At 41.6% G+C, this 15,571-nt stretch overlaps 1 protein-coding gene across 9 annotated transcripts in view; it reads left to right on the forward strand.

Annotated features, from left to right (window-relative positions):
* RNF152 (ring finger protein 152) overlaps positions 1–8,258 on the forward strand; it is an 81,136-nt gene extending 72,878 nt beyond the window's left edge. For all 9 annotated transcript variants that reach the window (XM_082417983.1, XM_082417980.1, XM_082417977.1 and 6 more), the window contains one exon: positions 167–8,258. In XM_082417983.1, the coding sequence (XP_082274109.1) occupies positions 317–928 (612 nt within the window). In that variant the 5' untranslated portion in view covers positions 167–316 and the 3' untranslated portion in view covers positions 929–8,258. The remainder of the gene's footprint in view (positions 1–166) is intronic.
* The last annotated feature ends 7,313 nt before the right edge of the window (positions 8,259–15,571 follow it).

The following is a 15,571-nucleotide window of genomic DNA, read 5'->3' on the forward strand; positions in this document are numbered from 1 at the left end:
CGGAGACAATTCGTCACTGCCCACTGGGCGTTACGGGACTCCTACAGTCTCACAAGTGGGAAACTCTACCCTTTTGACCTGGTGTCAAGACTTTTGAGCAGTTGTATAAATCCATCTCAACTTGTTTGAGGTAATTAAGTTGGTTTGCATTTTTTGTCTCCTTCAGAAATGAACACGCCTGAGTATGCTAGATGCCTGTGAACTCCCCGACCCCCCGGCGACTTTGGAAAGACTGGAAGAAAGAAGCTGGCGGAGTGGTGGGCTCTGAGAACAAGCTCCTTCCCCTCGGCCTTGGCCTTCCTGCCCGCAGTCCACCATGGAGACGCTCTCCCAAGAGTCTTTGCTGGAATGTCAGATCTGCTTCAATTACTACAGCCCCCGGCGAAGGCCCAAGTTGCTGGATTGCAAACACACGTGCTGCTCGGTGTGCCTTCAGCAGATGAGGACGAGCCAGAAGGACGTGAGGTGCCCCTGGTGCCGGGGCATCACCAAGCTGCCCCCGGGCTTCTCCGTGTCCCAGCTCCCGGACGACCCCGAGGTCCTTGCCGTCATCGCCATCCCGCACGCCTCCGAGCACACCCCAGTCTTCATCAAACTTCCGAGCAATGGGTGCTACATGCTGCCCCTGCCCATCTCCAAGGAGCGAGCGCTGCTGCCCGGAGACATGGGCTGCCGTCTGCTGCCCGGGAGCCAGCAGAAGGCCGTCACCGTGGTGACCATCCCGGCAGAGCAGCAGCCTCTGCAGGGCGGGGCTCCGCCCGAGGCGGTGGAGGAGGAGCCAGACAGGCGGGGCGTGGCGAAAAGCTCCACCTGGTCCGGGGTGTGCACTGTGATCTTGGTGGCCTGCGTCCTGGTCTTCCTTCTCGGCATCGTGCTCCACAACATGTCCTGCATTTCTAAGCGCTTCACTGTGATATCCTGTGGCTGAAGAGGGCCGCGCGGAAGTCTCTTGTGGGTGCCAACTAGGGGTTGAGCAGGTGTTGGTGATGGATCGCGGTGAGGAGATGGGGGGCCACGCTGATCATTGGGTGCCGAGTGCTGGCCTCTGGGCTGCCACTTGATTAACCCACGACAGACATGAAGGGCAGAATGTGAGGTCTCAGCAAGATACCAGGCAGAGCGCTCTGATTATTGGTGGCAACAGCTTCCAAGACGATCGCATGCATCCTCATAATCATGTATTAAATGGACTGTAATTGATGATTTCTCAAAATCATGTTGCCAGATAGACCTATTCTACTTAGATTTTAAACTGTGGAAGTGCATACAATGTGATCTTCTCTAAATGTGGTAGATTAAAACAAAGATGCTATGTATACAAGTAGAATTAAATCTGAGAATCCATGTAAAAATTCAGCGATGACATGCAGTGCTGGTTTCTTTCCTTTTTAAAAAAATGAAACCCAGTCTTCATTTAGTGGCTAAGGCCTTTTATACTTTTTGAATGGCACCCAAATTAAAATAAGTGAAGTGGACAGTTGTTTTTTCAGGAGGATATTTGAACAAGGGTTTCCAGTGTGTTGTATTTTGTCACGTACCTCCATTTTTCTTCCCTTGTAATTAGAGCTCGCTATGTGTTTATTAAACTGAAAGCCCAACAGGGGAGCAATAAACTGAGTAATAATGAGAAATGCCTAATCCCACAGGAAACCTACATGCCAATTTTTCTCAAGCCATCTCACAAAATAAGAATTTTAAATGTAAATATTGTGTATTTGTGTGTGTGGGTGTGGGTGGGTGTGGGTGTGGGTGTAATTTGATTTACCTCAGGTTTTGAATCTTTTCAGAAGAATCCCGGGAGTAAGACTTTGTGGGCATGAATGAGTCCGGGGTCTAAAATGATGGCCACCTCAAGGGCACCGGTACCCACCCAGCGAGGTGTCACAGACACGTCACTTCCAAACTTGCTCCTCTTCTGTGTATTCAAGTCCTGTATTCTGTAAGGCACTAAGGGAGAGGAACAGAAGATTCTGTCTTTTCTCCCAGTTTCGATGTATTGTAACAGCCATGAGTGTTGGTAAACAGTTAACAAACTTGGACTGGCATTTTAAGACAGTCCATGATTATTTTTTGAAAGAGATTGTTCCATGAGAGTTAACTCATTTTGAATTCCAGTTTCCTCTTGTTGGTATAAGTGAGACTATCTCTTGTATTTCAAAATATGTTTTCATTGAGAAAAATGGCAAGGTGAAGTAGCAACTCACATTCCCAGTTTAAGTGGACCAGTTCATCATAAATTCTCAGACGTTTTTAAATGTGTAATGGCCTGCAGATGCTCATGAAGAAAGATCTGCTGGTCTTAAATGATAAATTTCTATCCCTGAATGTGTGTGCGTTCAGACATAGCTGTGAGCTTTACAGTTCCCTTCTAGTTTCTCTTACGGAATTCATGAAGCAAGTGGTATGTGCCAAGGTCTCCGCTCATAAATATGTCTGTTTATGTTCCACTGAATCCCTGAAAATAAGGGACAGAAAAATAAGCAGTGACTGGCTCCAAAAGGTAAGGCTAGAAAAAGCCCTTAAGACTGAGATGATTTAATTTACTTATATGCTAACTGTTACCTTCAAGCAGCACAAAATATGCACATTAAAGTGATGGAATTAATGAGATAAAATGACAATATAATGAATAGAATCCCAAGCTAACCCTGTTCATTGACATGAGGATTTGATATAAAAATATGAACATGGGTTTTTCAAATCTTTCAAATTTGTCATTAGACCTTTAGGAAATGTATTTGAAAGCTCAAACTAGAAATTAGGTTAAAATGCCATTTTATTGTGTAAGCTATTGGGCATTATACAACAAATAATCTAGGATTTATTTGGTATTAATAATTTAGGTATCCCATTAGCTGAATGCTATCCTCTATTATGTAACCTAATATACTGTTGGGTTAGTTTCAATTTCTCAAACTCTCCCAGGCTGCCGTGATGCATGTCTGACCTAATTTCTATTCCTCTTGGAAAAAAACCCCCACAGAAATGTTACATTAAGAATTCGACATTTCAAATGGACTTTACCCTTGCAGTATTAAGTCATGCCATTTTCAAATTAATTTTGTGAATGATGTCTACATATGTTTATGTCCGGTATGAAATGACCAGCCCTGGAGTGTAGTGTGTGATAGAATTCTACATGGTCTGTAGGTTATATATAGACACTAACACATGTGATGATACAGTGCCCTGTGTTTCTTAGTGCAAAGCTGTAGAGTACAAATGTCCATGTACCTTTTACTTAAAAACAACCCTGTGCTAGAGCTGCAATTAAGCAGTGCAAAATTAATCGGCTCTATGATAGATTCTTGACGTTACATTTTAAGGTACAATAACAACCAAAATCAGAATTTTTCGTGTGAGTCTTACTGACGTAAGAACAATTGTTTATGTGGATTCTGCCTGCAGTTATTTATTTGTGTACCTGCTTGTCAGGGTGTGCAATCCTGTGCGTGCACATATCTATGTGATGTCTCAGCCTGCCAGGTAGGATTTTTATAGGCTTAATGATGTTTAATGTTTTTGGCATCCCATTGCTCTGGCCTCTTTGGCCTTTACCCATGATACTAACAACTCATCTACCCCATGTGACTCAAGTCCAGTGACACAATCAGCCAGAATTCACAGTTGCACATCAATGAAAAAACTCACAACTGAAAGCACAGAAAGAGCTGAAAGCAACCTCTGGTGGCTTCATTTTGTAGTTGAGTCTGCTGGGGCCCCCAGAGGTGCGAGCCCGTTTGTCATTCTGCAGCAAAAGGGGGACCAGAACTTTGTACTGCAGTTTCCTCCTTCCTAGACCTGTCGACCTCTCTGTTGGTCTATGATGTTTTTCAGGGAGGATCAATACCCTTTACTAACTCAACTATTAAGTTTTTTGTTTTTGTAGATTTATATATTCACTTTAGTTAGCATCTACCTCTCTGGGAAATGAAAGGAGGGTTGATTTAGTGATGAGTATAGACAGTTAAAGAGAACCATGTGATCTGAATTTTTTTAATTGCAAAACATTGGTCCCCCCCTCCCACTTGAGCTATAAAGGACAGTGAGTGTTGTGTAAATAGTAAACTATAAGAAGCATGAATTTTCATCTTTATTAATGATCTTGACATAAGCAAGAGAATGCCAAATATGCTAAGTAGAGCCAAGTATGCTGTCAAAAAGCATTGTCTTTGGAACATTTTTGTATAATGACCTGGGGCATAAGTTGTGAAAAGGCAAATGGGTTCTCAGTTCCAGTCATACTTTACGATCAGAAAGCTATAAGGCATTTCCTTTAGGAATATAATTAAGTTTAATCTTGCACATGACTTGAGTGGGTCCCTTGAAGGTTAAAACCGTGTGCTGGTGCAACCTTGGGATCTTCTAGATTGACGCTGTTCAATAGAACTTTCTGTGATGATGGAAATGTTCTGTAACTTATGCTGTCCAATACAGTAGCCACATTGGGTGCTGGGCAACTGAAATGGGATTAGTCTGAGTGAGGAACTGGATTTTGTATTTTATTTAATTTAAAGTTATTTAAATAGATGCCACTCACATGTGGCTAGTGGCTATTATATTGGACAGTGCACTTCTGGAGGGTTGTGCAATGGAATCTAGCATCAAAATATTAATGGAGTAAACAGAGTAAGGCGAAGAAGACAGTTTGTGGTTTAGTAACATGCAGTTGGCTTCAAAAATATATGATCTCAAGTATGACAGTAAAAATGCATCAATTGCTCTTCAGGGTTGTTACTTAGATACTCTGGGCCAAGGAATAATCAGTGAAGCTTAAAGAGTGCTTGATAAAGCCCCCTTTTCTGGGATCATTAGCTGCATGTGAATCTATTGTCCAAAAATAGTAGTTAGACAGTAGCTCTAAAACGTTTGACTTGCATGACCTGTACTGTAAAATTGTGTTTAGGGTCTTGTGACCAAAAAGTAAGTGTTACAGAAAAAAAAAAAAAAAAGCCTAATGAAATCCCTTTTCACTTTCAGGGTCTTACCCAAACGCCATCATTGCACTAGTAAGGTATGAAATAAAAGAGCAAGCAGGTTTTGCAGTGTTCACGGGGAGTGTTTTGGTTTGCCCTTGAAGTCTGCCAGCTCGTCATTGTATTTGAGGTGGGCATAGGTGGGCATCATTTTTCAGATGCCAGACAAAAACATAGGTACTATTTTTAGAGTGAGATTTGACATTGTTTTCGTCCTGTTTGTTTTTTTTAGTTATCACTGAAAGAATCGAAGATTTGAAGCCTTGCACAAAGACACTTTGTTTTACATTAAAAAAAATTGTCCATGGAATTTAAAGCCTTGAAGGTTATTAAAGTTACTAAAATTGCTTTTTAAGTGAATAAAGGGAAGCAGAAAATTGAATTTGAGATATATTTCATAGAAAGATCAGACTCTACCTGATAGTCCAGTATTTATTCCAGTCTAGGTTTGGTTTTATAGAGTTCTCATAGTTTTATTTGAAAAGCTATGCTGTGTCTAAATTGGTTAGTCTGCTTTTCATTGTCTAAAAATACTGTGAACCAAATGCATTTGCTTCAATTTAGCAGAATTGGGTTGATTTTTTTTTTTTTTTATAGAGAACTCATCAATGGGCAGGACTCTTTAGTTCATCCTTAAAAATGATTAAAATTTTTTTTGCCCAATGATAGTTTTTCTTTAGACTTATGAGGAAATTAGAGGGCTAAAGGTTATTGGTATGAGAGGAGTGATATGCCAATGGTTTGAATTACTATCTTCTCTTAGAAATTATGCTGCCAACTAGTCAGCATTTTGTTTTCACACAAGTGTCATCAGTCAGTCAATCTGTCATCCTTGACCTAGAAGGAGAAGCTGTTCCTTACCATTTCCACCATTCTCAGTAAAACATTGCCCACAAAGTAATACGTACTGAAAGAGAAACTCCAAAGAAGAATGAGTCAAGATAATTCAGCAACTGTTTTGAAAGTGGTAGTCTATTTCACAAGTGATGACAAGTTGCTGAATTTTGTTAAACATGAAAGTCTTCTAAAAAAATAAGTGGAAATTCAAGCCATTGATTTTCCTGACACAATTGATTCACTGTATATAGATATCTATATCTATACATATAGATATAAATATATATGTAGACACACGATTTAGCTATAACTGAAGCTAAAAAGATCAAGTAAAATGTTTTCCAATGTGGGTTATATAATGGTGAATTTAGATGTTAATTTCTCAACAAATGTTATAGGCTGCATCCGTTTTGTCAAACCAACTATATTTGGGAGTGTCTATATAACTAAGCTCTTGAGACTTTTCAAATATATGAAGGGGTGGGTTCTACCATATACATTTTGTTGGAAAGCCATTGATCATTAAAGAATATTAGTGGGTGGGGCATTTAATTTCTGTCTTCCAAATGGCTTACTTTTTGGCTCTGCTCAAGTGGTCGAGGGTAGAGCACCATTATTCTTGAACTCTTGCAATAATGGCTCCGATTTTTCTGCACAAGTTTCCTTGCACAGTCAGGCCAACGATTTTTTTTCCAGGGTTCACTGCCTGGGGTACCCCACTATATACAATCTCACTCATGATGTAGTGGTGCTTGAAAACACTCATCTCGTTAGCTGGACTTTATTATTCTGGTCTACGGTTTTTGATACTATTCATATTATGATCTTTTTAGAGACAATCAGTAATATTTGGGGCAAAGAACTGAGGGGTCTCTTGAAGTCTGCAACAGCATGTATTTTCTTTGTTTTTCTGGGGGATGTTCTCTTATGGCTGTCCCTGTTCTTCTAGAACACTGCTCTAAATTCATCTCCATGGGATGTAGGGCTAGGAGCCCATGTGAAAATCTTCTGTGGTCTCCCTGGGATATGTTAATTGGATTATTCTAACAAGAGTTTTCCAAAGGGAAGCTCAGTTTTTAATTTGACATTTGCTTTTTGAGAATCCAGAGGTAGATGGTTGGATGTGATGGTTGTGAAGGAGCATGGGCTGTAAGAAGGAGGAAATAGATGAGGCAGATGCCCCTTAAAGGGGAACAAGTTGAGATATTTAGGTCATCCCTATTTAAAAAGTGGGAGGACACAATAGTTGGTGTCTTACCCTGTGCTTCAGAAAATTCCTGGTTAGATTTTCCTGGCTGAGAGAAAACCCAGCTCTTAGGTAGATCCTGTATGGTAGAGGTGGAGATGTGGCATTGGGTCTATGGCAACAGATAGGAAGATATCCCCAGAGAGTGAGAAAACACTTGCATAAAGGGAGGGAAATCCGTAATGAGATGATAACTCCTGAACAAAGTAGATAGAAGATGAAGGTCAATCGTGGCAGAAACCAGCTGAAGAAAGAAACCCAGGACAACTGGGAATAACTTAGCCAAGCACCATTTGTCATTCCAGTATGGCCCACCAAATTCAATTCAGGATGTTTAAACTGAAGACAAACAGGGAATATGGTCAGCTGATGAGAGGGTCCAAGGAGGCCCTATTGGGTGTCAGCACACAAGACAATTTCAGAACTTGCTCTGCAGCTGGTTGCTGAGTCATTGCAGACAGACTCTAATGACATCCTCTTAACCATGGAATGCAACGCCCGTGCCTGTGGATGTATCCTGACTTGAGTAGGTTAAGACTATTGGGAAGACTCATTCAGAATATTTCAGTTTCTATCCAGGTTGTGGTCATTTATTATATTTTTTATTCCACCACTTGTTCCTGTTTTGCTCCCTTGGCAGATGCAGGTGGGGAGGCCGGTTTCAGCTTGGGGTGGTTACAAACCCCCATCATACGCCATGCAGCTGTTGCACAAGGTCCCTGCCATTCGGATGGCTCCACTGGTGGGTCCCCTGGCCCTCTTGATAACTAGTACTCCAGTCAAATGGCTAGATTAATGCTGCTCAGAGGCTGTTAACTTAAGTCCTTGACATGTTTCACTTACAATTATATGGATTATTTATTTTAGAATCTTTTCTTTTAAAGGGCCAAATAGCCCTACATATAAATGAGCTGCTGGACTGTGTAGAAAATATTGTCCAAATGTTGCCAAATATTGACTTCGTTAGGGGGGTATCAAGCTGCTGTTTATAAATCTGAATGTCTTAAAAGCATTCTTGCTTGCTCTTTCTGTTGTAGGTGGTGTCTTAGCAAGTCCTGAGTTTTTTTCCAATGAACCCGATTTTAATATATGGTATTTTTGTATGCCAATCTGGTGTCTTGTCCTTTGTATATGTGGTAATGTTGATTTTATGACTACTGTTAAAACACATTTGCTATGATTAAAATTCATAAAACGATTTCAAATAGACTCGTGTTGGTTTTTTCCCCCCCATCCCATGAAGAGAAAAAAATTGGCTGGAATTTTCATCATCAGAGACTCTAAGAATTTTAATAGACTTGGGTCATAAAGCAACAAGCTGCTTCTGAGCCAAGGATTTTAAGTGGAGTTGACCTTCAAGTGGCTCCTCTGAGAAGCCAAAGAACGCATTTGTAATGAGTAAGTCCAAGTGTGCTTTTGCAATTTGGGTTTCTGTGGCTGCTGGTGGCCCCAACTTTATCCTCTACCATTTAGAAATGATGCTGTGTGGACCATCTCTAAGTACCTTGTGCAAAACAATTTCTCAGGTCCCTGTGTAGTGAGAAGTACCATGACCTGGTCTCTTAGCTCTGCGTCTGGAAAAAAATCTTTTAACAAATGTTTTTATCAGCGGGACAGAGGGCGTTGGGGCAGCCTTTTTGGGTAAAAGCATTCTGTCTTTCAATAACTTGGGATCACATCGGCGAATTGCATTTCAGTTGAACAGGTGCCCTAATCCTAATTAAGGGGTTAGCAATGATTGGATATGCACGAACGCTAGTGTTAGTGTGCTCTGGCTCTCTCTGGGAAGTTAAAAAAATGATCCCTATAGTTTTAAACATGAGAGGTTACTGTGCTTCAATACTCATTTCTTGTACCAAAAAAGCAGGCCTTTTTTAGGGAGTCCAGATTTTTGAAAGTGTGAAATTTATTTAGTATTTTTTAGGATTTCTGGTGTGGATTTCCCTGATCTCAAATAGAGGGTGTGTGTGTGTGTGTGTGTGTGTGTGTGTGTGTGTGTGTGTGTGTGTGTGTGTGTGTGTGTGTGTGTGTGTGCTGGGGGGCCATTAAGGCCTTTAAATGGTCTTAGCTCCTCCAGGAGCTTAGCCAGGACTGCATCCCATGTATAGTCTGATCTCGAGGCTTCTCTGTAGACTTAATGGGGGCCAGGGCGAAGGAGAAGGAAATCACGGGAGAGCCCTACACGCCAGTCTTGCCTGGGGATAACCCACGTTGGCAGCCTCTTCAGACGACACAGTTTGGATGGCACAGGTGGTCTGCTTGTAGTGCAGGGCCAGAAGGAGAGGGTGAGCCTGTGTCAGCTCCAAGATCTTTGCCGTTCTGGCCCCTCCCTGCAAAGGGGGGGCTGAGTGTGAGTAGTTGAAGGTCCCATGGGGATGGTGCAGGGTGCACACATAGTGAGTGGAGCCAGGCCCGGTGTCCACCGCACTCCACCCTCACCCTCAATCCTTGCATACACACCCCTCCAAATACCAGCCAAATTTCCTGACATGAAAGCCTGTCTATCTGCCAGTGCGTTGTCTTTCTTAATGCTTTTGTTTCCAGTGATAATTCTGGGAAGAGAAACCCATGTCCAGTGTCCACCATGTAGCACCAGACTGAGGTAAATAGTGGCCCGGGAGGGGGTGGGGGGAAGGAACTGATCCAAGAATTAGACTGAGCCTCTGCTTTTCTTTATATAAGTTTGAAAACTTTTGCACAATTTTACTTGACCCAGAAGTGATACAGCTGTAATTGGGTTCGGTCTCTCTCGTTACCCAAACCTACTGCTCCCTGCATTCCCATCTCTCTTCACACTATTAGACTTGATAAATGATTGTTTTTATTTTTTTAAATTTATTTATTTAGTTATTTATTTATTTTTGGCCATGTTGGGTCTTTGTTGCTGCGCGCAGGCTTTCTCTAGCTGTGGCTAGCGGGGGCTACACTTCGTTGCGGTGTGCGGGCTTCTCATTGTGGTGGCTTCTCTTGTTGTGGAGCACGGGCTCTAGGCACGCGGGCTTCAGTAGTTGTGGTTCGGGGGCTGTACAGCACAGGTTCGGTAGTTGTGGCGCACGGGCTTAGTTACTCCGTGGCATGTGGGATCTTCCCGGACCTGGGCTCGAACCCGTGTCCCCTGCATTGGCAGGCGGATTCTTAACCACTGTGCCACCAGGGAAGTCCCAATGTTTGTTTTTATTATCATTATTATTCACAGGAGTAAGTGGATGTATAGATGTACGTGTGTGCATGCAAGCTTGTGTGTGTGTACACACATATATATGAATATTTCATAGACTCTTGGAATAGTTTTTTTTTCAAGGTTGAAAGAGTGAAGATCTTTCAAGAAAGATCAGAGTAGAGAAAAGTACTCAGATTTGGCTACAAAGAAAGGCTAGTCTGGGTAGAATCATGAGAGAAATTAGGGAGAAGGAAGCTCCCCCGCAATCCCTCGTTCCTTTGCTCCGAGTTCCCACTGACTGATCGCCACGCACTGGGGCTGCTGAGACAAACAGGATGGAAACGGGCCCTGTCCTCATGAACCTCACAACCTTGTAGCGAAGACAGGCATTAATAAATAACGTTCGTGTCCAGTGCAAATGTACATGCTGTAACAGGGAAGCAGGTGGGCTGACCTGGTAGGTTCATGGTAGGGCATGTAGTCAGAAAAGCCTTTCTGGAGGAAGTGTCTTCTAAGATAAGATCTGAAGGATAAATTGGGGTCAGTGAGGACCATTTGTGGAAAGACTTTCAAGAAGGGACAATAAGGGACAAAGGAGGTATGCGGGTTTTTATGGAGACAGAGTTGGCTTTTCTTGTTAGGCCCCCTGCCATTCATGCATTGCCTTGTGTCGTGTTACACTGTGATTGATGATATTTCAGTATGGCTCCCCAGTCCCCGAGAACGTCCACAAAGGAACATTTGACAAAAGCACAGCTATGGGGTCCATTTCACTGGTAGATATTTTCATCTGTCATCACCGTGTGGAACGGGCTCCACAGTGGACATTTCACCTCCTTGTGCCCACACAACACGCAGTTATTTTCTTCTGCCTTCGCCATGTGCAGAAGAAGAGGACATGGAATCTTATGTCCCAATACTTATTCGTTTCAGAATCAAACAGGTTCAGAGCCTGATATTGCTGACAACCTGTCTAAAGTTAAGTGTTGAGAAAAGCATTTCCCAAGTTATATTTTGAGAGATTAGTAGGTGTTATATGAAAAATGTTTTATGATTTGAATAAACGGGGAAAATACTGGTTAAGCAGGGTTTTTTTTAACTGTAGAACTTTTCAGAGACTTTAACATGTGGATTAGTTCTCTAGAGAAACAGAACCAGTAGAGTGTGTGTGTGTGTGTGTGTGTGTGTGTGTGTGTGTATTCTCTCTCTCGATATAGACACTTGAACAACACAGGGGTTAGGGGCACTGACTCCCCACTCGATTAAAAATCTGCCTATAACTTTACAGTTGGCCCTCCATATCTGCAGTTTTCCCATCTGTGGGTTTAACCAACCCTGGATCACCGGATCACGTAGTACCGTAGTACACATTTATTGAAAAAAATCCGCGTATAAGTCGAAACACTTGCAGTTCAAACATATAAGTGTGTATGTATCTACATGAGATCTCTCTCTCTCTGTATATATATATACACACACATAGAGTGTATATATACATATATCTATGCATATAGATTATATATGCAGATATATCATACATAGTATATACACATATCTGCAAGTATGTATGTACCATCTAGAGAGAGGTTTATTTTAAGGAATTGTAGAGGCTATGGCAAGTCCCTAATCTTCAGAGCAGGCTGCAGACCCAGGGAAGAGTTGATGGCGCAGCTTGAGTCCAAAGGCGGCCTTCTGGCAGAATTCCCTCTTCCTCAGGGGTGGTCAGTCTTTTTTCTCTTAAGGTCATCAACTGATTGAATGGGCCCACCCACATTACAGAGAACAGTCTGCTTTACTCAAAGTTTACTGATTTAAATGTTAATGTCATATAAAAAATACTTTTGCAGCAACATCCAGACCAATGTTTGATCAAATACTTGGTTATTGTGACCTACCCTAGTTGGCACATAAAATTAACTATCATAATATGCTCAAGACCCTTGCAAATCTGTCAAAGGGGAGCATAATGCACATCACTTTGCCCCAATTTATCTGAGTAAAAAACTCATTGTTTGCAGAATACCTATTAACATCTGGTAGAACACAGTTTGGGGAATACTGACCTTGAAAATGATTCACGATTATGACTTACCCCACATCATCAAAATCTGGCCTCCAAAATGCATTAAGTGCTTATTATTATGTAATAAAATTAAACTATTAGCTCATGTTTGCTTTTTTATTTTAAATCAACATCATGCAAATGTAAAAATAACCCAGTACCTGTATTAGAGTTACCTTGATGGTATATTGTGAGCAGTTTGCATGCTAAAATTCCATGTACCGCCCACATTACCAATGAAATGTTCTCACATTGGCAAATCACGGGGGGTGGGGGGGAGTATGTATACATCTGCTGTAGTCATAAGGGTATGGATGGTTCATACTTGAACACGTTGCATAGAGACCAGAGAGGTTTTGGAAAATTATAGCCTAAAAATTCATAAATATTCATTACTACTTACTGTGGGGTTAAAAACAACCCACAACAAACTAAATTGATAATGATGAGCAAAACCAACAATAATTTGCTATTAAGAAGCAAGAAGAGCAGCAATTAAAGAACATGATCATTCAAGGCAGTGCTGATAATGAATACAGATCCTGACCCCCGATTGTAGGAATTCAGCTATTTGCATATGCACATGTGCAGTAGGAGCCTTGCAATGTTAATAAAACACTGAATTAGTAAAATACTAAATTGGAGGCAGACATAAACTCTCTCAGCTCTCAAAAGCACTAATTTTAGTTTAAAAATACTGAACTTAGCAAAACATATGTAGTCAGTTATTAATGAGTTGATCTCATTCAGGCAGGTAAGAAAAAGTTTTGGGATTGGAGAGTATGCCCCCAGTGGGCAGAGGGCCATACCTTGAGAACTACTGCATAGAGAATTAGGCAAACAAAGGAATTTACAAGCATATTCAAAACACATAAATTAAAACAAAATCTTTTTTCCATTTCATAGAACATCATTTTAATAGAAATATAAATTTCATGGAATGAAAGCAATAGTGTAATAGAGCAGTCCCTGATTATCTGCAGGGAATACATTCCAAGACCCCCAGTGGATGCCTTAAACCATGAATAGTACTGAACCCTATATATACCATGTATTTTCCTGTACATACATATGATAAAGTTGAGTTTATAAATTAGGCACAGTAAGAGGTTAACAACAGCAACTAATAATAAAATAGAACAATTACAATATACCATAACAAAAGTTATGTGAATGTGGTCTTTCCCTCTCTCTCTCAAAATATCTTATTGTACAAAGTTAATGCCTTTTCCATCTTAACTAAGAATTTATCAAGCACTGTGGCCGTAACTTTTGCAGTTTGAGGTACGACAACAAAACTAGCATGAATTTCTTTTTCCTTCTTCACAATTTCACGGACAGAAGATTTATTCTTACTGTAGATCTTAGCAACCTCAGCATATGCTTTTTTCTTTCCTTATGAAGTTGCGAATTTAAAGGAAGCACTTTATGGCTTGATTTTGACATATCTGAATTGCCAGCATCATTACTCTTGGCCTTTGGAGCCATTATTAACTAGCATAAGGGTTACCTGAACACAAGCAATATGATACCATGACAGTTGATCCCATAACGGAGATGGCTCCTAAGTGACCAGCGGGCGAGATACGATGGACAAAGGGATGATGATTCGGGTCCTGGTACCACTGACAGGAGATCCTGTAGATCCTGCCTGGGATCTATCCCTGGTAGGCTGGGATCTCTCCGTGCTTTGCACTCGCCATTGCATCCAGTGCCTAGTGGAGTGATGGATGGTCTGTAAGGATTCGCTGAATGAATGTGTGTATGTGTGGTCCTGTCTGCTGAGATAACTCAGTAACGCTAGGCTCTGGTGCACTGACACTTCTGGGATATGCGGGGTGGTTGGAGCTCTCTTCTTTGCAGATCTCATCACTTCCTGGACTTAGATTCTTGCTATTGCTGTGGGGAATAGTTTGCTTCCTCCATCCTGTCCATCAATCCCACTCTAACGAGTTGTTCCTGTTCAGCTGTCTTCCTGCAATGAAGTCATTTCCTCCTCCTCAAAATGTTCCTGCTCAAGGCTGACTGGCTTGGCAACTTCGCTTGTTAATCAGAATTCACTGGTGTGAAGTCTGCACCGACCCTCTCACTCTGATCACTTATAGATGTTGTACATTCCTCATAGTCCGTTTGCTTGAATGCATGAACTCGCTCTATTTTGTTGTATCGAATTGCAGTACACGGTGTGTGCTTAAGAAGGAGGGGACAAGACCTGGATTAGGGTGATGCAAGTGAGACCTCTAGGGCAGACTGTTTAAGGAGACGCTCTCTGAGAGGCCTCCCTCTCCTCACCCTAGTCCCAGCTCTGGGAGGAGGAAGGGTGTGTGTGTGTGTGTGTGTGTGTATGTGTGTGTGTTAGTCTTGACTGTGACTGGATTGAGTGTAAGATCCAAATACACCTCACTTGTTTCCCCCACAGCTGCCAAGGTAGTCTTCCAAGCGAAGTACGTGCTCAGTTAATACTGCATATGACGATGTAGAAAATAATGCAAATTACAAGGTCATACTTTATCTTCCCAGTTGAAAGATCTAAAAAAGAAAAATGCAATTTAGGCCAACTTGAATATATAAACTTTTATAAGCACAGATGTCAAATGTTTACTTTAAATGTAATTTACCTTAATTATACAATACATTCGAAATCCTAGGTGATTTTTCTCTTTTGCCTCTTAAAAGAACAGTTCTATCAGGTGACCTCGGTAAGAATCTAAAACTAGCAGTCTCCTCATCTGATAATAATAGTCCATGATTTATAGGATTGTTGTGAGGATTAAAACAGTTAATGCAAATATTGGACTTAGAACAGTGCCCGGTATATTGTGGGGTCTCAACAAAGGATGGTTAGGGGCTTCCCTGGTGGCACAGTGGTTGAGAATCTGCCTGCCAATGCAGGGGACACGGGTTCGAGCCCTGGTCCGGGAAGATCCCACATGCCGGGGAGCAACTAAGCCCGTGCACCACAACTACTGAGCCTGCGCTCTAGAGCCCGCGAGCCACAACTGCTGAGCCCACGTGCCACAACTACTGAAGCCAGTGCGCCTAGAGCCCATGCTCGGCAACAAGAGAAGCCACTGCAATGAGAAGCCTGCGCACCGCAACGAATAGTAACCCCCGCTTGCTGCAACTAGAGAAAGCCCGCATGCAGCAACGAAGACCCAACGCAGCCAAAAATAAATAAATAAATAACAAATAAATTAATTAATTTAAAAAAAAAGAAGGGTCTTCTCATTCCAAGTGCAGATATTCAACCTAGATTGAAAAAAAAACACAAAACAAAGGATGGTTATATA

Source organism: Balaenoptera physalus, assembly GCF_965194825.1.
Source record: "Balaenoptera physalus genome assembly, chromosome: 12".
Lineage (NCBI taxonomy): Eukaryota > Metazoa > Chordata > Mammalia > Artiodactyla > Balaenopteridae > Balaenoptera > Balaenoptera physalus.